Here is a 22,503-nt window from a genome sequence, read left to right as displayed (position 1 = left end):
GGCGAGAGTAACAAAGTTGAGAGCGTAATCCACCGCATCGTTGAGATAATAATAATTTGCTAGAGTTAAGAGACGATCGTTATCTGAGTGAATAAATACTGCAAAATATATTGCAAAAATAGCCGAGTAGGAGAGATAGAGTGAAAAATAAAATATAGAAAATTATAAATTCGACGATTATAGATGAGGAAAGTTTTTTTGTTAAAATATTTATTTTATTAATTGAACGGCTCTGCGGAAAAAAAAATATCGGAGTCGTCTGGGTGCGACTTGGGAAATAAGAAGCCGCACGCTCCGCGACCGCAGCGTATTACAGCATATCATCGTAACTCGTCGCGAAATATGGTCGTGTCGCAACCGCGATATCGGCAAGCGACAAATATCAATGGACCAATCGACAGGGTTCGATACTTTCCAGCATCGGCCATCGGCCAGCGTGCCGCTGGTCATTTCTGGCCGCGGCCGGAGGATGACAAAGCGGGGCTTTTACGCGCGAGCGGCGATCGGCGTTATCGGTGAACGGCCAAATACGTCTCTCTCTCTCTCTCTCTCTCTCTCTCTCTCTCTCTCTCTCTCTCTCTCTCTCTCTCGTTCGCCTCGGCTCTCTCAGGAAAAATCCCCGACAGGGGATTCGGGGATCGCGCATCCGCGGCGATTTACTCACCGGGTAAATTTCGAATATGCGGGCTTTCGGATGCAACGTCGATCTCTCGGAGATTTTCTCCGGAGAACCTTGAATCACACGAATCCCATGACGATCGGGAACGTCATGCCGGATATTTATCAGCGTACGTGTACGCGCGTGATAGTGCGTTTAATGCGTTGCGTTGTGTTTAATGAGTAAAGTTGAAGATCGACGTGATGACTGGGAAAAGGAAGGTCTTTTTAAAAAACGCCTCGTTTACGCGCGATTTTAATGGAGATGAGGGACTATTCTAACGTTTTTTTTTCTCTGAAAGATTCTGTATAAGGAAAAAATTAATGTAACTGCGAGAAACGCGTACCTCTGAAAATAGGAAATGGTTACGCTGATGCGTCCTCTTCCTAGTTTAAATTTGCATGTGATTTTTTTCAGTTTGCGGATGTAAAGTGCGTCCTTTTTCGTTATAACAATTTTTATTACAGGAACTTTTCCACAGCGTACAGAAAAATGCAAAAGAGTATTTTATATACAATTCGCGTAAAAATTATTTTATGAAAAGCTTATTTTATGTAAATTAGAAAAACGCTAAATAACATAATTCAATTACGATTATAAGAAGGACAATTTTGATCAAACATAATATTTAACTTTTAAACCTCGTTCGTTATATCATGTTACATCTTTATTAATATAAATATATGTATAAATGTATAAAATAGAATGCATCTGCAGTAAATTATTAAATTGTGCTTTTTCCATCTCGTACTTTTTATATTCTTCTATACTTTTATAGTTATATCTTTTATAGAGTCTTATACTTTTTTATTCTTCTTTTCTATCCACAGCCTCTGAATTATCTGATTGAAATAATAACATAAGTGTAAGAAAATACCATCAACCAGAAAAAGAAAAAAATAAGTTCAACAAATCTTTCTGATCCTCAGATAACAAGTCTCTACTTGAGCATGTCAGAAACAAAATATTTCGAATTTATTGCTTTTTGTTTTATCTTAAAAGATATCTGAAGGCAATCTAAAATTCTACTAATGGAATTTTGTTTGCTTTTCAACGTATTTTTTTTTAGAGAGACCGTGTAAAAATTTGGCACGTGTACAAATTAAAAAAATTATTTACATATCTGAATAGTGCTCTCAAAAGGCAATTTATGCTCATTTATTCAAGCCTAAATTTACATATTTCTTATACACTCGCTCTCGATCTAAATTAACATATTTCTTTCAAAGACAATATTTAATTTTGTATGTAAATCATCAATTTTATTATATAAAAATCCGAGAAAATAAAAACTCCTGAATGCTCGATTGCACAGTGGTCTTGAATCTTTTATGAGCTATGACGATCTTAGAAGACCCAAATTATGGCTTTTCTGAGAAAGATGCGAAGTGTGAATTTACGAAAAGAGATGTAGCCTCATGTCAGTTGACAATTTTCGTTCAATTGGATCCTCCATTGGCGGTTAGCCGGCTGCCGGCATCACGTTTTTCGACCAGCTATAAAAACTTATCTGGCATCAGCAGGGCGTCGTGATAATCAGCGGGACGGAAGTTTCAGTAAAAGTGTGTCATCGTAATGTGTGAAAGGCGATAATAATAGTTGCGTCAATGAAAGCGATTACGTTTGTTGGGAACTTGATTGGTCGTATCAACGAACGTCATTATCATCTGCGCGTGAATGTTACTGCAAGATAAATTACTCGCGATTCTCAATATGCGAAAAGAAATAAATAACCAGCCGGCAGAGTACGTTAAATTGAGATTTATTATAGTTCGGAGATAACGATTAAAAATAGGAGCAAACAACACCGTTGCAGCGTTTGTTTCTGAGAAGCGTATAAAAATATCATTGCATTAAGAAACGGAGTCTGATGCAAGCCTGCAACTTATCTTCTTCTTTTTAAACGACTCTTAATGTCGCCAAAATGTCCACGACTGCAAACAAAAACTCTTTAAACGTTCTTGAGCAAAAGAGAAAAAGAAATAGAGGCTACGACATACCCTATTAAGTATATTTCATCACTACGCTTTTTTATTTTCCGGATTCTCTGTCCTAAAAAAATGTCCGAAACATGATGTTCTTTTAAATAATGTCCTATAAAATGCGCGTTTGTGGTGAGCAGAATATTATCTCAGTCAGACTCGACGGAACGTTTAATTTAAATTCGATATTTCCGACATTAAAGTATTCGATGAATATTCACCGGATTTTATCCTCTCATCTCTAGAATATTTATTAGGACTATATCTTAAAAGACAGGTTCCATAAATTTCAGGAGATCAAGTGTACGGTCCTGGAGGCGGTATGTGTGCAGTCGGAAGCGATGTTCCAACCGCGCATGTGAACGAGGAGCCGCGCGGGCGCCCGTGCTCCGTCTCGTCTCGATCCTCTCTCGGATCTTTTTTCCTTTCTCTCAGGCGTAATATCCCGTTCGTCGCGTCGTACGTCGTCGTCGGCCTACCGCACGGTCCGCACGCGATATTTCAACGATTTCAACGGCCGACACGCCGCGACTTTACGCGCGAGCGAGGCGCGTGAGTTCACCGCGTGCGGACTGCGGGCTTTGACCGTCGCCGGGTTTTCGTCTCGCCTCGCATCGCATTGACCCGACCGGCGGCGGTGTCGTCCACCACCGACGCACGTTGCAGCGGACGGGCTCCGGCTTCCGTGGGCACGTAAGCCTCGACACGTGTGCCTAAGATACGGTACGTTCGTGCGTACATGCGTGCGTACGTGCGTAGTACGACGGCGACGCACGCGCGACGGGAACGCGGACCGACGGCAACGTCGACGACGAGGTGACGTCGCGGGGACGTCGTGTCGGCGGATTTTCGGACGCCGCGAACGCGAATCGCGAGAGGTTCGTGTGCGTCACGGTGCGTGTTGCGCGTAAGTAGTGGCGCCCTTCGCCGAGACCAGATTCGTCGTGGGCGAATCCCTTCGCACGACCGACCGAGGGAGGTATCCGCGGACCACCTTGCGTAACAATCGATACCGCGTCGCTCGATTTTCCCGTGACCCCGCTGGGAAATTGAGGCGGCACGCCAAAAATATCGAGCCGCGTTCGTTTGGAGTACTTTCTTGAATTTATCACTCGCGGAGCTGCCGTCCACGCGGTATCTGTATCTCCCCGATTTCACGGAGATACGTGGATTCGCTTTCGTGAATGCTTAGGCTGGATCATTAATGTCGTTATGCATTAATTGTTACAGAAGAAGATAAAATCTCGAGAAAGTGACGTATCTTGCAATGCTCTTAACTGTTTTGCATTTAAAATATCGTACAGTGCTCTTTTTCACATCCTTCTGCAGTATAATGTGCAAAGACCGATGAACCTAAGATCAAAATAAACCACCCTACGAGCTTTAATATCATATTCGAAAACCAGAGAGCATTAAGTCCAGAATTACGCATTTGTATCATTTTAATCAGGAAAAAATAAGTCAAAACAAAGTTTCGAAATATGTTTTAAGGCTAGTAAAATGTGCGTCATCATTTAAATCCAGATTAGAATAAAAGTTTGCTTAATAATTTTGTATAAATAAAATTCAGATTTTTATCAAAATAAAAACTATTTAAATAAACACCAGAGGTCTATTTTACACACAAAAAAATCTCAACCTTCCAAATTTATTTCTATATATCTATTTATTTCGAGAACAAATCTAGCTTTTGGAAAATCATACACGATCCTAGCATTTTTCTCTAGATAAAGTTTTCGAATTAGAATGTGGCATTGTGACGCATAATAAGCTAAGAGAATAACTGCTACAAAGAAAAGAGAGGTATCTGGGCCCAATCAAGAATTGCTTGCGCAATTCATTGCAGGAAAACTGGAGCTTGGATATGGGGGAGAACAAAAGTCGCGCCTGACTAATACTAATGTTGTATCCCTGGAAAAACTATTGGGAACAATCGGTGCAGAGGGGAGTGTTCCGATTGGGAACAACGTGTGTTTTTCTCGACATTGTTCTACGTGCCGCTGGATGCAATAATGGTAAAACCGGAGACTAACATCGCGGTTTTTACAAAGATACTATACATGAGTCACGCAACGCATATACGGTGTTGATCCTGACGAGCGGATATCGTATACGAGTTCCGCTGAAAATCTCAATCAACAAAGACGCATTAATCGCGCACCGTTTCACCGTAAGTAAAAATCGCGTGCATGTTCTGCGCACCGTTCTGTGCACCGTTTCTAAGAACGTCGATAGCGTTTTCGAATAAACGTGATTTTGAAGAAATCTTATTTCATGAAAATGTTTTTGAACGTATAACGAACGTGCGATGAATATTTTCTGATCTATATATCACTTTATTTTAATTCAAGATTAAATAAAAATTCAAATTTTAACAAAAAATTATCAAAGACATCAAATCGCTAAAAACGACAAGCAGATATATATCTTTCAGTAAAGAATTGTTTTGATATGTAAATATATAACAATTAAAATTATTATTATTATTCCTTTATTCTCTATTTAAGGAATATTTTCATCTATATAATTATTATCTTACAATATTGTATTACATTTTTCTAAATTATATCCAATCTTGTTGGGAGCTTTTTTAGACTCTTTGAAACTTTATCTATATTATTTTATGTAAACACAGAAGGGAGTACAGATTCAATAGTCATTGATACAATATTTTGACTCGTGAGAATCAGATTTATTCGCTCCCGGAGCGATTTCGATCGTCTGAGTCGAAAACGCTATGGGCTCTTATCGTCTACGTGATCGTGTCTTGATATCATCATCAATCGACTTTTTCATTGTCGGCATCGCTCGTTGACACTTTCCAGCACGGAACACGACCATGCACTCGAACATAATATTACTGTCGACATTGGTGGCCTTCGTCACCGCCGAGAGAATTCTAATGACAGAGGTCTTCGTCATTCCCATCAGACCCGAGACTTTCGACTGGAATACAGATGGTAAGAGAAATATATTTAACCTATTCTAATTTTTTCTTAACAGAAATACTTTATCCAGTATCGTAACCAATGAATATCAGTAAACTCAATATATCAATAAATCTTTGGCACCTTAAAATAAAAAAATAATGAAAGAAAGAAGCAAGGAACAAAAGAAAGATACAGAATTATATTATGTACCGTTGTTCTCAGCTTATGTATATTATTATCAAAATTAAATCAAATTAGAGAGATAAAATACGAAATAATTAAAACGATTGAAAGTCCTCAAATTGGTCTATGAAAATACAATTATTTATTATGCGGCGTTTATTGTACTCTATTTTACGTCCAAATCTTCAAATTATATTTTTTTTATATAACTAACGAGGAAAACGGAGATATTTTCTAAATTCCTATATATTAAATTTATACAACCAAGATTATTATTTTCATAAAAAATATGTGTAGAATAAAAATTTTTGTGAGGTTACAACAGGTATTTAGTTTTACAGTTTTTTCTTATCATTTAAAGTCAGTAAATATTGTTTTGGAAAACTTATCTAAAATAAGGAATAATATCGGACAGCTATTATTATCTCACGTGGATACCCGTTAACCCATTTCACAATACGAAATTAAACTATGTCTTCGTACGTCATTCGTAACACGCCGCGAATATCAATTACTTGTTGGACCGTCGTAAACGTTTGCGCTGACCTTACGATCAATATTGTCGCATACCGCGGTACTTTCTAATTCAACGCCTTCGGACAATTTTAACGATACACGAAAGGAGTTGTTAAAGTTATCGCCTGTCTCATATATAACATTATATTTCTCAAATTAGATGAGGCCGCCTGCCATGTGCGCTTGAAAAAAAAATTTATTTCGTATTCGTATTTCTTATTCAAACTTGAGTCGATCGATCATTTCGAGAGAAGTGAAAGGATCTTAAAGATCATAGAATTTAGATCATATGTTTATATATGTTTCGGACATTTAAGCAGTTTTATTCACAGAGAAATGTATATTTTTTTACTTCATTATCAGCTTTTTTCTTTGCTTTTTGTACCAGCATTAAGAACCGTTGTTCCATTAATTTTATTTTTGTCTACCGTTTTAACCTTGTTTTTTGCATATTTATTACTATGCGACATTTTTATTCCTAATTTTTCAATTTTTGCAATTTTTTTTTAAAAGTTTTATTAAAATATTTATTTTAAGTTGTTTATTTTTCTATTTTACATTTTTCTATTACATCAGATATATTTTATACATTTCTTATATTTTTTTTCTATATTTTTTATAAATAATTGTTCTGCCATTTTCTGTCGCAAACATCTCGGATACTTATACTGTGTCGTTTTATTTCAGGACACTCAGATCAGTTTTCGTATCAACCTTCTTTGCTGAACGCCCCCGATCTCCCGTCATGGATACATTACACCTATAGCAAGAAGGATCATCACGGTTTTTTATACGGCGTCGCGCCTATAGATCAAAAGTATTTTCAGGTGATACACAATCACGCTATATCATCAGTTTGCAGTTGACAATGCTTAACTGAGATAATTTCAGCTGGAGATCGTGGGATTGAACAAACACACCTACGAAACCCGTTACAAAGTGCTCGACATGAACGTGATCGAGAGAGAGAATCTGACCAAGTACGAGGTGCACCTGAAAATTGACAATCTAAACGTAGAAGACATGTTCGATCGTAATCGCACCCAAAAGCTCCTCGATATATTCAGGTCGGTCGCGTAAATTTCTTATAATCTTCAATTCCGTAGTTTCAACGTCCTTGATACCGATAACGTACGTCATTTGTCGCTTCCTTCCGTATGCAAAGCGTAAACAGGGGACTTTTTCGATATAACACATGTATAAACTTCTCAGAAATCAAACTAGTTAACTTTATATCTAAAATAAAAAAATAGAAAAAATTGATAAACAAATCATGTACTCTGAAATTAAGAAATTAGAACAAAAAGTGAAATCGATCAGTTTTATTTTTTCGAGAGGCTATATCTCCAATTAATGATACTTAAATAAATAAATTGTGCCGATAACAAACGCATTTAATTTTAATTGCAGAAAAAAGTTATGGAAAGGCGCTACGGACCTGTACGTGACTTTTTTGGCGTCTGCGATTGAGCTCGGAGCTCGTTTACCCCTGAAACCCAGCGAAGGCGAAGGGTGAGTTTCTAAATTATTCTCTATCCAACTCAATTTAGCCCTTAAATCCAAGAGGATAGAATTCGCTGCGAGACTTAGGATGGCAAAGCTTCCAACTATGACTTTCTACAAACGCCTCTTTCTACAAACGTTTCATTAATCGTCAACTGTACAGGTGAATAATATTCACCAACAGTTACACAAGCTGTGGCAAATATATCATTAAAAAAACAATATAAATTATTTTTTATATTATTCGGTATTAGAGAACAACGTAAATAATGATGTCTTTAAACGGATTCTTTCTCGATTCCAGCGTTAGTCAATTACGCGAATGGTATAAATGAATAACTAGAAGTTGATAAAGTTGATGACAAAATTTCATAGAAACGCATTAACGTGGTGATGAAAATGAGAATAATGTTGTCATCACGACGAGAAGCAGCTTCTCTGATATCGCTGACGTACTAATCATCCGATCAACCGCAAACAGCTCCGTGACGTGGATTCACGACGGTTGTTTTTATAATTGTATATTGCTACTTCCTACATGCGCTATCGTTTATGCGCCCGACGGGAAAAACATAGGTAACGCTCTCTTATCGGAGGCTGGATATTTAATCTAATTATGTATATAGCCGACAACTTTGAGAAATGGCAGTCGTTAAGAGATAGCGATCGATGTTGCAGTCGTGCCTGTTTTATTCCTCGCACACATTATAATGTTTTATTCATGATATATTATATCAAGCATATTATTATAAAAAATATTCCAAATGCGACGATTTGTCAGACTCATCTATCATCGAACTGAAGCGAATGATATGGAGCGAGTAACGATCGGGATTTGCGTTGTCATCGCGACGAGTCGGGCTTGGCGCTTATGATGCGTATTAATAAAAATTTTCGCCAAGTTTAAATCACCTATAATGACGAAGAGTATTGTACGAAGCGTCTTGAATCACAATTAATGACTTTTATCGCTTACATCATCGCGATTAAACGCTCCTCCTTTTGCGGATTCTTCGTCGTGAACGTAGTTCGTCGATCGAGAGATATCGCTTTTTCGCGCGATTATTTCCCATAGAATCCGCGATTGAATGACGGCATAATTATTCACGCATTTTCTTGAATAAGCGTCCAGTTACGTGGAATCGAGCCGATTGGACTTTCCATTTATAATCGTGTTTATAATCATTATAAACGGCGCATAGTTCCCGCGCTCTGTGACTCCCCCAAGATTCTGATTCTACGGATCAACAATCGTAATTTATCGCGGTAATCTACGCGATACTTCTGCGGACACGTAAACGGACGATAACGATGATTTATCTTCCACTTTCATGTCCATCAGGCTTCTTGCAGGAAAACACTTGCGTTACTGAAACGATGTGGGTTTTCTATAATCGACGATTACACCGCATATTATCGATACAAACAGTGATTGTTATTTTTAACGACAAAGAGATTCACGTACGAGGGATGATAAGAGAGAAAAATCGAAGGATATTGCGAGCGGACGATTGCAGCAGATATAATTTGCAACGAAGAGGGGGGGGGGACTCGAACCAGCTAATATAATATTTTAAGTGTACTTGTTCATGGCATTGATGATTTAACCATTTGCAAGTTCTATGTCCAAGTGGACTTCACATAATCCTTTGCGATAATAGTTTTCCCCAAGTATTTGAATCAGTGTATGATTATAATTAGCAAATAAATATTTTTGGAATCCTCATAAATTCGTCCAATTAATAAAAATTCTTTAATGATATTAGACCTGTCGATTAAATTAAATCGAGGATATTTTATTTTCGCTGATTTGAAAGATAATTTGGATCGCCAAAAGTTAATTACGAAATGTCAGTATTGGAGAATTTCGGCATTTATATTTTACCTACATTTACGCTTATTCTCGTGGAATTGTCGTGGAAAACGATCTCGCATGCAGAATGATGAGACGAGTCATGCGCGGTATTGCTGTTATTGAAGCGCGGAGCGGCGCGCGGCGTGGGCCGGCTTCCTTCCGGTGCAACAATATATGTGACATAAAAACAACGTATTTACACGCGACATGAGGCGTGTCACGTCAAAAGAAACGTTGAAATTCAAACGTTACGAAACCGCAACGTTGTTGCATCGACGTGGCGCAGGACGTGACGCGGGATATCGGGGTGAGAAAGAGAGAAAGAGACATCACATATTATTCCCGATGTAGATTTATGTTTGGACAAATACGTCCGAGGCAAAGTAAGGAGTAACAGTTTCGCAACGAGATATCGATTCATTACAAAGCAGCTCAAAGTCACACTTAAGCTACCGACGTGCTTTCCGGCAGCGAGATGGGAAACAATGGTTTTTCTTATAGAGACCAAATCACTTATTAATAATATTGAATAAACGTGTTTCACGGTTTTAATCTATCGAGGTAATATTTGTTTTTTGCTCTCGATGATTTTCTGATTCATCACATCTGATTCATTGCGTGTGATTTAAATGAAATCGAGTCGTTCGTTATTAAACGACGTGAGTCAACTTCTTTTTTACAAATAAATCAGTTATTCTAAAATTAGACGACCTTTCTTTGAAAGAGTTCCACGCAAATATATAAATTAAATATAATATTTTTAAATAGTAAAACAATGTAGGTAAATGACTTGTAAAAGATATGCGTAACATGACTAATTGTAAGATTATCTGGTGTTTTACTCATAAGTGACGTGAAATAAGAAATTTAAGAAAAAAAAATTTCGAAAATTTCTCTTTTTCTATTAATTTTCTTTTTGTAACGCGTGCTTTCCTTTTTGCGGAATGATGGACACAATCGTCCGGATGGAAAACTTTTGTTCCCCGCCGCTAAAACTTCTCGCAGCGGGCTCGCATCTGCAACGCGAGTGCACTCTCGTTTCATCTGCTAGCGTATCACGTTTGTTACCGTTACGATCCTATTGTCGGAAAAAATGCGACGAAACCGCAACGATAGTAGTCACGGAATTGCAGGTCGCTCCTATGATCATTATTATCATGATACCGCCGCGCGTTCGACAAATTCTGACAATCGAGGAGTTACCTTTCACGTCTCGACGTAACACCCACGTATATCTCTCATGTTAATACGTGAATCACACCATTGTACAGTCACCGCACTTAAATTATTTTCGATCGACACCGAAACGTCATTGGACACGTGCATCGCCTTAAATGTACGATCAAGCGAAAGTTCGAAATTGTTACGTCTACAATGAGACGAGCGGCAACGATTAATCTCACACGACGGCGAGATAAATCGACTACGTAACGATCGGTACCGCAAAGACACTGCAAAACACACTCGATTTCGCGATACGTGTCCAGTTAGACGGGCAGAAGGAATAAAACGAACGAGAACGTTCGTTTTACTGGCCGAGATCCTTCACCTTGTTCAGCCCTTCATCTCTCTCACACGTCTCTCGCGCTCGAGATTTCTCAGAAGGTGTTATTGTTATCCGACACTAAGAACTGAGAGCCGTATCGTAACCGCGCAACGGAGCGAAAGCTCGAAATCGCGCCCACGATCGCGGGACGAGAGAGCGGCGCGATTAATCTCTCTCGCGACTAAGATAAATCGATTACGTGCTGATCAATCGCGTGTACTGCGTAGCGTCTGATTGTCACTTTCAGGCTTATTGCGCGTCGCGCGTTGAAGTACGATAACACCAAGCAGCGGCAATTTATTCCCAACGTAAATGCGACATTGTCATCACGCTCTCGGAGCATTTAACTGACTGACTGGCGGGGGCTTGTTTCCACGGGTGATAAGGCCGCGCCTAAGGAGCCACTTCGACCTTAGATATGTATCAGTGCAACCGTATCGCTGCGCGTATCAGTGAAAGCCGGGAGTTCGCGATCGCGAGATTGTCGGAGTTTGATTGCCTCGACATTGGACACTACGGGCATTGGGTTTTGTCTAATCAACTTTAAATTATCAGCGTAAATTATCGCGAGTACGCGAGAACAGCGTAATATTTTCGTTGCACAAACGAAGTCTGAATTATTTGGGGACAAAATTTTTAAATCGAAAAAGGTATAGATTAAATTTTTATCCGAACTGTGGTATGTTTCTCTTTAGTTTGCAAATATGAAAAAAATTACAATTTTTTAACAGAAAAGAAGTTGCATGGACAAGTAGAAGTTAATCTTGCGTTTCTTTTATAGGTTTCTTGTATAGGCTGCTCATGCTGAGTTAATATCGCTGTATCGCACGTATTACTCGCAGAGTGTCATAATGATTAGTCTCGAAAGCTATTATTTGATCGATGGAGGTAGTATAATTTGTGAAAGACGTCGAATTTAAACGCGCGAGCTGTGTGATCTGTAGGCTGTCATTCGCACGCAAGAAAGCTCAATATCGTGAAGTAATAATTACATAATTCCGTGGCAAACAGATGATTGAAATCAGTGGAGTATATCCAACGAAATTACAATTTCGAGTTCGCTCAGGTAACGCGCAATAATGATTAAAAAATGTGACAGGTTAAAGAGTCATATCGTGATCTGCAATTAGAATTGTGATTCAAGTACGATTGACGGAAAATGGTTATTTTTCAAAAAATTAAAGTATACGTAGCGATATTGGGATAGGTCGCTTTTGAAGTAATACGTTCGCGCTGGCGAAAAGAAGAGGCGGTTTAATAATAGTCTTCCGGATGCAATAACGGCATTGACCCACATCGGTAGTGTCAACAATTTACGAGGTAATGGACAATCGTTTACTGCGTTTATTGTCAATGCACGCTCGTACGTACGGGCAAAAGTCCCACGCGCGCTACTTAAAGGAATCCTTGACGGGAATGACGCAAATATACCGTGAATATCGCGATATGATCGTTCCGACAGTCGAGTATATAGGTTTCTTCGTAATGTCGCGAGCGATGACTCTTTGACTCAGGTGAATCCTTCCTTGACTCAGCGCTCGCGTCGTTGCATTTTACATCTCGTTGAAAATTATGCATCTCTCTGATGCATTTCTCATTGTCAAAAAGAAATATCGTTTTGTTTCAGAGTCGTCGTGAGACTGGGTAGTACGGTGCCGTTCTCGCAGGAATTGAACGAGTTGCAGGAGGAAGTGAAGCCGCTATGGAAAATGCCGTCGTGCCCCAGAGACTTCAAGAGGACCAGTGTAGAAATACTCTTCCGAGAGGCTGAGTTCAGATTGGACTGGTGTTCCTTCAGATTAGTAAGTTGCGGTTGATTAAACTGCGTTGCTGTACATACACGCGAAACCTCACTTACCGTGATTAATGTTAAATGCCCGAGAAGAGTCTCTTCCATATGTCTTTGGCGAAAATTGACTGTCTATTTATATAACGTTTGCTATTTATATAACGTTTACTCACGTTATTCGTCTTTCACAAAATTATGCAAACACAATTGCATGCGAATTATATTATCACGTCAAATCTCTAATATGTTAATTATCTTTTCGTGGATCACGCAGATCTCTAGACACGTCATTGTACATTTCACTCGATCGTGTCGTCATCGCATATTTCTTGGATATGGTCAGTCATCAGGATCGTCCTTAATTTGCGGAATGCAGTTATTTCCGCAGTCTCATCTCGATCAAGCGATATCCACAATTTACGCAATTTTACGTGAAATGCCAATCGCGCAAATCATACTCGTTATCTCCTTGTGACACCTCATTATACGACACTCTCCTCGTTAGTTGCTCGGTAAAGGTATAATTTTCGCAGCTGGAGGAAGATCAACAGAGTCTGCAGCACGAGAGCGCCCGGAGGGGCCCCAGCGCGAACGTCGTGGGTCTACCGTCGTCGGGCATCTCCGAGCACACGGAGTGGCGGTGGGCCCGTTCGACGAAGGCCAGCATACCCACGAGAAGCTACTTCAAGGAGATCGCCACCACGATTTTCGTACCGGTCGCACTGCTCCTCGTGCTGGGCGCCTTACTTAGCACCGCTTTCTGTCTACATCACGAGAAAATGTAAGCGCACGATACATCTCGTTGGAGGAAAAACCAGTCAAACTTGTTTCAAAACGATGATTATTTGCATTCCAGAAAAACTGATTTTAGCAATTTTATCTGCATATTTCTCTTACATTGTAATTAGAACGCTTCTGTTTTATATCTATTTTTTTAATCTTTAATTGACATCAAACTTTTTTTACGTATTGACGGCGCGCATAAAAAATTGCATAAGAGATTCTATGCTGTGGCTGAGAGTGGGATGAAAATACGCAAGTCGGAGTCTCTTCTCTAGGCTAGTCATATAAAATGAGTAAATGTTTGTTGCTTTGAGGATCAGCAGACGTAAAATAATATGTTAATGAATGTAAAAATGGCACAAAATATCAGCAAATAAGTCTATAAATGGTAATAAATTTAAAAAAAGAAGAACATACACGCTACATAATGTATTAATAAACACAAAAGAATAGTCTGAAATGATGTATTGCTAAATTTCAATTATAATATTGTACATTAAAAACAAGATGATGTATCGTAGCTTTTTTGCCGTTAACATGTAAATGTGGTGAAACAAAATGAAATATGTCGCATTAGCAAAAGGATAAGGCCGTCCAGAGACACACGTGTCATAAAGTGACATTCACGAAAGACCAGAACAGTAGCAAGAAACTTACGCGAGTACAAAAACGGTTGGCTTCGAACATGAACGGAAGCATTATCCAATTTATGGCACATGTAATTGTGCTAATAATTATAATAAATAAAGAGTGAGGGATATTATCGAAAACACAGTTTCATATACAAAGTGGCCGACTATTATCAAAGAATATCTGAATAACAGACTCAAAGCTAGTTCTTGTTGAGCAAGAACATTTTAATCAGGAAGAAGACAATGTCGAATTACCAGAAGATGTCCAAGTATCAGAACATTTAATGTTGCAGGCTAAAAGATTTAGAAGAATGACGCGCGATCAATTTTTCGCCGTGGAAAAATCGATTTCGAATTAGACAAAGATAGACGAAGTTTATACTTGTGTAGCTTTTCCAACATTTTTGTAAGATTAAGAGCTGTATATTTTGCCGTATACATTATCACGTTCCAGTTTCCTTTCCTTGCAGCTCAAGGCAATAAAAACGGACGTTCAGGGACGGTTAATTTGCGATGAATCGCAACGAAGCGGGCACTATCTTTCGAGAGGCACGCGGTAAAAAGTATTGCAATTACAGTCACCGGGATAATGTAATTTACATACGCGACACAAACAACCAATTGCAGGTATAGTATAGACATAGAATTGAGATTCTTGTACGTGTGACGTAACCGATCCAATTATGATCTTATTATGGACTCTATGTGCGTCACGTTTATTTTGCACGCATACGTATTTAGTTGGTAAAACGAAAAAAAAAGACTATTTTAGCTCGTCGAACGTCAAACCTATTTTAGGATTGAATTAACGATAAACTGATAGCACAGATAATTGCAGATAAATGCATAACGGATTAACATACCTATTATTTATAATTTTTAATACAAGGTTTTTGCGAAAGTTTACGTACGGATGACCATTTTCCAGCCATCATCATCAATCGCTCCAATTTTGCCGTGAACTATTGAAACAATTATCTATTATATGCTGCTGATAATTTCTAATAAGTATTCCCGATCCCGAGAGCGCGTGACTGTTTCTGGCTTCTGTTATTGGCTTCCGGCAATGCTTAATTAATTAGCTGTCAATAACATCGGTAATGCTCCGTGTCGCTATCTACCACAGAAACCGATAAGGAGAAAGAGAAAACAAGAAAAGAAAGCAGAAAAGAGAAATGGAAAGGACGTGCGAACAAATCGACGGAAGAGTAGAAAACACGAGTATAATAATAAGAATAAAGACCGAATAATAAAGAATAATAAAGAATAATAAAAAATAATAATGGAAAGAAAGAAAAGAAAGGCACTGATTGATCGATATGATGAGTTTCATATTTAATTAATTTTCAATATTTTCAACGACACCATTTAATAAAACCGGTACCGCGCTAATAATATGTAGGGAAAAATATCGACATATATTTTTTAAAAATAATTATGCCTAGTCATCAACGATGACAATAAGAAATCACCTGATTTTTCCCTCTCTTTCGCTAGACATTCGCGTCATACACGTGCACACTATTACCATTTTAGCACATATGATTTGGTATCTTTTGCCGTGTGTATACACATTTGCCATTGGCGCATGGCATACATACGTGCGTGCGTGCGTGCGTGCGTGCGTGCGTGCGTGAGTGCATACATAACGAACGGGTAAGTGACCGCGAGTGATCGGCGCTTTACGATCAATAGTCAGATGGTGTGTGACGTGATCGAGATCGGAGTGACGCAATAGAATCGCTTATCGGCGACGGCGGCTGGCTCGTTCACGCGGAAATAGATTAATGTGTCTGCACCGATCGATGTTGATTTCCGATCGCCGAACGGCCGATCACGCAACGAGCGCTAATTTTACATTCCGATCGATGTAAAAACACCGGTTGAGTTTTGTATTCTTGAATTGGCGTCTGGTCGCGCGTCTACTAAAATTTCCCACTATCGCAGCTCTCTCGTTCGTCCGCAATCGCGACCGGATGGGTCGAGCAACGATCGGTGTGTCACTGCTTAAACGACGCCACGTCATTTCGTGAATTTATGTATAAGATGTAAAAGAGAAAAAAGAATTCTCTTTTTCGTTCTATTAAACGAACAGTTTTACACCGTTAAAGGATGAAATTTAAACCTATACCATGAGTTAAATAACATTTTGTTATTTTTGACTACCACGTGTGTCGAAAATTATTATTTTAACAAAACAGTATTATTTTAACTCCATTGATTTAGTTAAATTAACATTGTTTTAGTAAAATTAATGATATATTGAGTAGGAGTAGTGGCGACCTATAGAAATGGTTAAAAATTAAAATTGAGTGTAATTTGACACTACGAATTTAACAATGCAGATAATAATAAACCTTTAATAATATACCAATAATACATCTTTTGATTAAAAGACAAATGATAAAATTCTTTTAATAATATAAATTGTTAAAAGTTTATATGGAGAAACGCGTCCATTTATGGAAAGGATTTATGGAAAGGAATAAATACCCGACAAGAAGATATAAAAACCGATTATTTAACAAATTACCTCAAGGGTAAGAATGCTGTCCGAAAGAGATATATAAAGAATCTAAAAAATCGATACGTTTTTCAGCATATTTAATATTTTTCATATGTTATTTTATTTTATATACTACACCCCGTTCGATAAAAGACGTGGAATAGGGCGGGAATTTCTAATAATACCTACAAGTTCGTAAAATGACATAACGCTGCCTCGGTTGAACGCTTCAATTGCTGGCCACAAAAGCGGCGTGGCCCGGCTTCACTGTACCGCTGTAAAAGGCGTGAAGTGCCCGGAAATGATGCTTACAATGGCTACAAAAGCCACTTTACAAAGTTACCGCATAAGTGCTGCCATAAAATCTATAGGCTTTTCTATGCACTTATGAAAACGTGCTCTAACTAAAGATATCCGTATTTTTATATCTGCGTATAAGGTATATGCGAAATTGCTGGAAAAAGTGTATCGTTCAACTCGACTGCAGTTAGGAAAGTTATTAAGTATAAGTATCGAATCAGTTTTTTCAATTTTGCCATGGTTTACAACTTAAAGAGATTGATCTAATTTAACGTACATGTCTCCCTTGTAAGTGTATACGTCTCTTTGTTGATTTATCTGTCACTTTACAAAACACTTTCACTTTAGTACACAGCATGTGACTCGTTATTTTTGATAATACCGGTTAATCTATTATAGTTAGGCGGTTTACGTCAAAGTATTTATCGAAAATATTTAGCGAAACCTCTTGAACTTCCAATGATAATGCGTATTCAAACGATACACGAAATCGCATCTAATCTAATCGTATAACGTCAATATTTTTTGCGACGGAGAGCAATAAAACCATTGAGGTAATTTATAAACAGCTCACATCAGTATGCAAGTTACGATCGCGAGGAAAATAAACATGAATCTATAATCGCTTCTGTTCGCCAAGTGTAATATGTCCATTACCGAACATCCGGCACGTAACAATTATGAAACGCGTCTGGCGAACGTAAACATTATCAATCGTAATCTGATAATTTACGTAAAATATTTTAGGTTTATGATTTATTGTAAAGTGCAGATGTAGGTATAAAATTCACGTTTCAATGTAATTTTTACGAATTTCAATATTCGTTTCGCGATAACGGAGATTCCGATCAGCGGGAGGCGCGTTTCTTCCTCAGCAAGATTAAATATTACGGCCGACTCGATACGCGTCCATAATTAGAAGCGTATCGCGACGTGCGATTAGGCGGAATGTGGCGGAACTTCGTTAACGGCTTTTAATCAGGTCGCCGGGTGTTCGTATGTTGCATGGTAACGGTACGATGCATACAACGATGCATCGGCGCGTTCGCAGAGAGAGGCCCTGCCCAAAGCACCGCACTCGCACGCACTCGGGTGCGTGCGTGTCTTGGGAGTACATCGTGGGGCGCGACAATTTTCATCGGCGCGTCGCGATAACAAGTCAATTACGTCGTGCCACACGTGACGATTGACGCAACGCTGACGCAGCCGCATGCATTTCGCGTAGCACCGAGAGAGTGTCGGTATAAGGATCCATTTCAAGTCACGATCGATACGCACATTCGCCATACTTATACATTTCCGCGTTTCGCGTTTTTGTCGAATCGCTCGCGTTCCACGATGAGGGGGACCCCGACGACAAACCGTGCCGCGATCAAGGTAATCGCGCGGTTGATAATGCGGGCGCTGCGCAAACAGGAACAGGACTCGCGCGTCATTCGCGCGATATGACTCATTAAAAAGTTCTGGCGGTTATGCGAATGGAGAGAGAGAGAGAGAGTGAGAGAGAGAGGAGCTATTCGGAGGATCTATTCGTCGGAATACGATTCGAGCGGAACCCGTCGTAGAAGCCTGTCGCACAACGGAAGAAGTCGGGTTTTCGCCGAAATTATACGATAAACGGGTTTTACCAGTTCGATCTCTTCGATTCAGGACTCTCTCGACTTTCTTCCCATTCTACGATAAATATACGAATATTAATTAGAATTTGATTAAATGTTATGAGGAAAATTAATTTGTTTTAACAGTTATTTGAAATTTCTATTATATGAAAATTTTGCTTTATATTAACAATCTGTAAGAGTTGGCAGAGATTCTAATAGAAAATGGGCAAAAAATAATATCGTGGAGAAGGAATAATATTTCATTACTATATTTTTATCGTCGATTGTAAGAATGATTGGAATATTCGCAACAGTCGATTACCCGTTTACACACGGTTTAAAGAAATCCAATTAATTTAACATTAATAACGTTAATAACAAATGAATAGCAGACGTTGTTTATAATAGATATGTCTGACAAAGTTCCGTGAATGTTTCGGTTTCTTGAGTTTCTTCGCTTTTTACTATGCCTTACGTATGTGCGTGGCTGCGAGGCTCGCGACTATTGTGTTCTGACGTAAATGGTAATTAAAATACCAGCCGTTGCGGGAAAAATAGCATGCCAAGAGTCTTATTATAAGAATCAATTTTTGTTTTTAGAATACATAGTTTAATTTATGGATGTTATTATGATAATATAATTTATGATTGACGCAAACGTGTTAATGTTAAACCGACCGGACAAAGTTTACACTAACGATATTAATTGATCAATCGCTATTTAAAGATACTCCCGCGATGGAAAACAGTAGATATTTATGTTTTATTTTCCTAGGTCGGATCCAGAGTCAGATGAATATTTCGATGAACTCTTTAATATTTTCCTTTTGCGAGAACAACCCGTCAGGTATGTTCATTCCGTCCCTACACATAAATAGAGTCTGAATTTTTTAATAAATACTAATTTTCGCAAAGAATGAGACGCGACGTTACTAAAATGTTACTAATTTGGCGTAAGTCGTAGTATGTCGCGAATTAAAAGAATTATCGGCTGAATGTAATTTCAATTAATTCAGATAAAAATTGTTTTCGATTAATTTCACATTTTTCTGAGCTTCTCTATTTATCTGCATGTTACGTAATACTTCACATTTATTTAAGTATAACTACACTAGAATTGATGAACGCTTCTTAAAAACTTTGCAAATGATGATTAATGAACTCACGTTCGTCATATGATAACTGTGACGACAAAATAACGGCTAGCGCGGGCTCGTAGCCGGCTTTTAATTTTATTCATGTTCCTAAACTTCATCTTTGTTGCATCGGACGCGAAATCCGGGCCGCGAGGAGATAATTAATGTTCCGCTAAATTTAAATAGCTGCTTTAACGGAGCGAGATATTCCTGTTTTTGCAGCGAGAAGCGGGAACCTACGCCGGGGGAAGGAGTTGGAAACAACGGAATACAAATGGTGCAATACGCTATGCCGGAGAGAGGTACTCTGAAATCCCTTTCAGCTCAGCCACCGAGCCCGAACGATTCTCTATCGCGAAGTCCAAGGTAGAAATTTGCCCGGCGTAACAAACACGATTTAAACTTAAGTCTTAACGCCTTGATACGAAAAAATCTTTGTAGCAGATAGATAATCTTGTTTGTTAAACGCGAATTGTCGAGAATTTTCCATCGAAAGAGATTAAAAACAGGGGGCCACGCATTGCCGTGCGTCTTTTACAACGAAATCTAAATGCATACTCTACCGGTTTCGATTTCTAGAAATTTACAAGCGTGAACATTCGACGAATATTTAAGTCATTTTTTCCCACACCGGAACTTCTTTCTCGAAAGATCCTGCTTCAGATAAGATGTTAAAAAAAAATCCCAACAGATTATCTCTTTGTTACGTAGCTACTTCTGGCGTAGCGCGACATCGTTTCTTAGGAAGAGAACGCGCGCCGTATACTCGCGTAACTCGCGAGCGGATTCATTAATCAAAACGAACGCACGTACCGCACTACTGTATAGCGCTATAATTATTTCCAGTAAAATACACTTCAATGCAATCGCATTGCGAATCTATTACGTGGAAGTCGTAAAGAGGCACTCGTGCGAAGTCGAATAAATTTTTCTTCACTTTTTACAACCATATTTAATTGCGTAAGAGCACAATCTCAAGGCGCTATACGCTGTTTAAATGGAGCGTTTTGAATTACTTAAATAATCCAAATTATTATATTTAACGAAAACAAAGTTTCGGAAGAAGATTAAAGAACTTAAAAGACATTTAAAGAATGAAGATAGACATTTAAAGAGTTTAAAAGCCTTGAGAAGACAACAGAGCCTTTGTTCGCTCATATAATGCTTCTTATGTCCATTTCCATTAAGGCGGAATAACTTTAATCTCGGTTCAACTTACTTTTCATCTTTTTCTAATTCTTAAAACTAGAACAAGATAAAAAGTAAGTTAAACCGTGATTAGAGTTAATCTGCATTGGTAGAAATGGACATTATTGTATACACATATCTGTGATCCAAGCGGTGCTTTGACGTGACAAATATTAAAATTTCTAATATTATTATTATCTTTTAGGGTCTCCGGTGAACGCTGCAATCCATACATTCGTCCAAATCCGCCGCCCTACGTCGGACCGAGTAACTTGTAAGTATTCTGCGGCTCTTCCGTACGATCGTCCTCCTATATTTACATCCCAATCTGCGTGTTACGTATTATTCGTTTTGTTTCGTGTTCATAGCGCCGGTCTACGCGCCGATTTCTGACTACACGAGCAGCCCGCGAAAACCTGGTTCTGCTAAGTGAAATATATAGTTCGCGGGTGGCATTCAGCTGGACGTTCCGAAGAAGGTATAACGGAGCCGAGTGTTGCAAATTCATCGAAACCGGCTCCAAATTTGCAAGTTGAATCACATCAAATACGCACGTATCGCTTATTATCGGTAACCATAAACATGTATTGCGTCACGCTTTCCAAGCAATATATCAGCGGTTTGTTGGCGTTGAAACATTCTCTCTGGGAAACAGATTTGCGTTTGAAAAATTTTTTCGAAATCTATCTTCCAGTAGAATAGGTAGGATAGACGCGTTGCGAATAGAAGAGCGTTCCTTCGTGCAATATTGTACACAATTACCTGGTAGCAGGAGTGACGTCAAATGACGTGTTAATTCCGTCTTAATGACGTCTTTAACGTCATTAAAACGTTTTTAGACGTCATCTTGCTACCTGGGATACTCGCATCGATAAAATAAATATTAATTGTGTAACATAGGAGATCTGACTTAATAATAATCGTAGCAAAGTTTGTATTAAGGAAATAAATGTGTAATCCTATAATAGAAACATTGTTTGCTTCAATACTCACTCTCATATATGTTGACGGACAGGCAATCGAAAGTGGACTTAATTATTTCCCTAAGAATATGCAAGTTCGATCGATGAAAAAACAATTCTCCGTTCCGTCCTTCGGTCGATTCTAACTATAAAGGAGAAACGAGTAATTAACGCTTTACTCGGAAGATAAATATCACTTGGTGAATTAAGAAAAGTCATTTATCGTTCGCGGTCATTAGGATCGTCTTGACGCACGTATACTTACATAAAAACCTCGATTAGCTGGTAACATTTTCTACCGAATGCAATAAAACGGTTGCCAAGACGGTTAGCGGGATGGGAAAGGAATTTCCCAGGTAGCAAGATGACGTCTAAAGACGTCTTAATGACGTTATAGAGACGTCATTAAGACGGAATTAATACGTCATTTGAC

The 22,503-nt window shown here is 38.6% G+C and overlaps 1 protein-coding gene across 7 annotated transcripts; it reads left to right on the top strand.

The window, feature by feature from the left end:
* Positions 1–861: 861 nt before the first annotated feature.
* Scgalpha (sarcoglycan alpha) lies at positions 862–22,079 on the top strand. Of its 7 annotated transcripts, none has more exons than XM_071700148.1 (12): positions 862–879; positions 4,487–4,810; positions 5,466–5,600; positions 6,957–7,096; positions 7,161–7,336; positions 7,680–7,781; positions 12,801–12,975; positions 13,496–13,743; positions 19,560–19,631; positions 20,143–20,286; positions 21,314–21,382; positions 21,477–22,079. In XM_071700148.1, the coding sequence occupies exons 3-12, from the start codon at positions 5,480–5,482 to the stop codon at positions 21,499–21,501; spliced, it is 1,272 nt and encodes a 423-aa protein (XP_071556249.1). In that variant the 5' UTR covers positions 862–879; positions 4,487–4,810; positions 5,466–5,479; the 3' UTR covers positions 21,502–22,079. The 7 variants fall into 7 exon arrangements, with proteins under 7 accessions (XP_071556249.1, XP_071556250.1, XP_071556247.1 ...); XM_071700149.1 differs by lacking the exon at positions 862–879 and adding an exon at positions 2,970–3,363; XM_071700146.1 differs by lacking the exon at positions 862–879 and adding an exon at positions 2,970–3,547.
* Positions 22,080–22,503: the final 424 nt, after the last annotated feature.

The sequence above is a fragment of the Temnothorax nylanderi genome, unplaced genomic scaffold (assembly GCF_030848795.1).
Source record: "Temnothorax nylanderi isolate EJ_2023f unplaced genomic scaffold, tnyl_v1.0 TNYL_tig0021_pilon, whole genome shotgun sequence".
Taxonomy (NCBI): Eukaryota; Metazoa; Arthropoda; class Insecta; order Hymenoptera; family Formicidae; genus Temnothorax; species Temnothorax nylanderi.
This window is presented reverse-complemented; position numbering and strand designations above follow the sequence as displayed.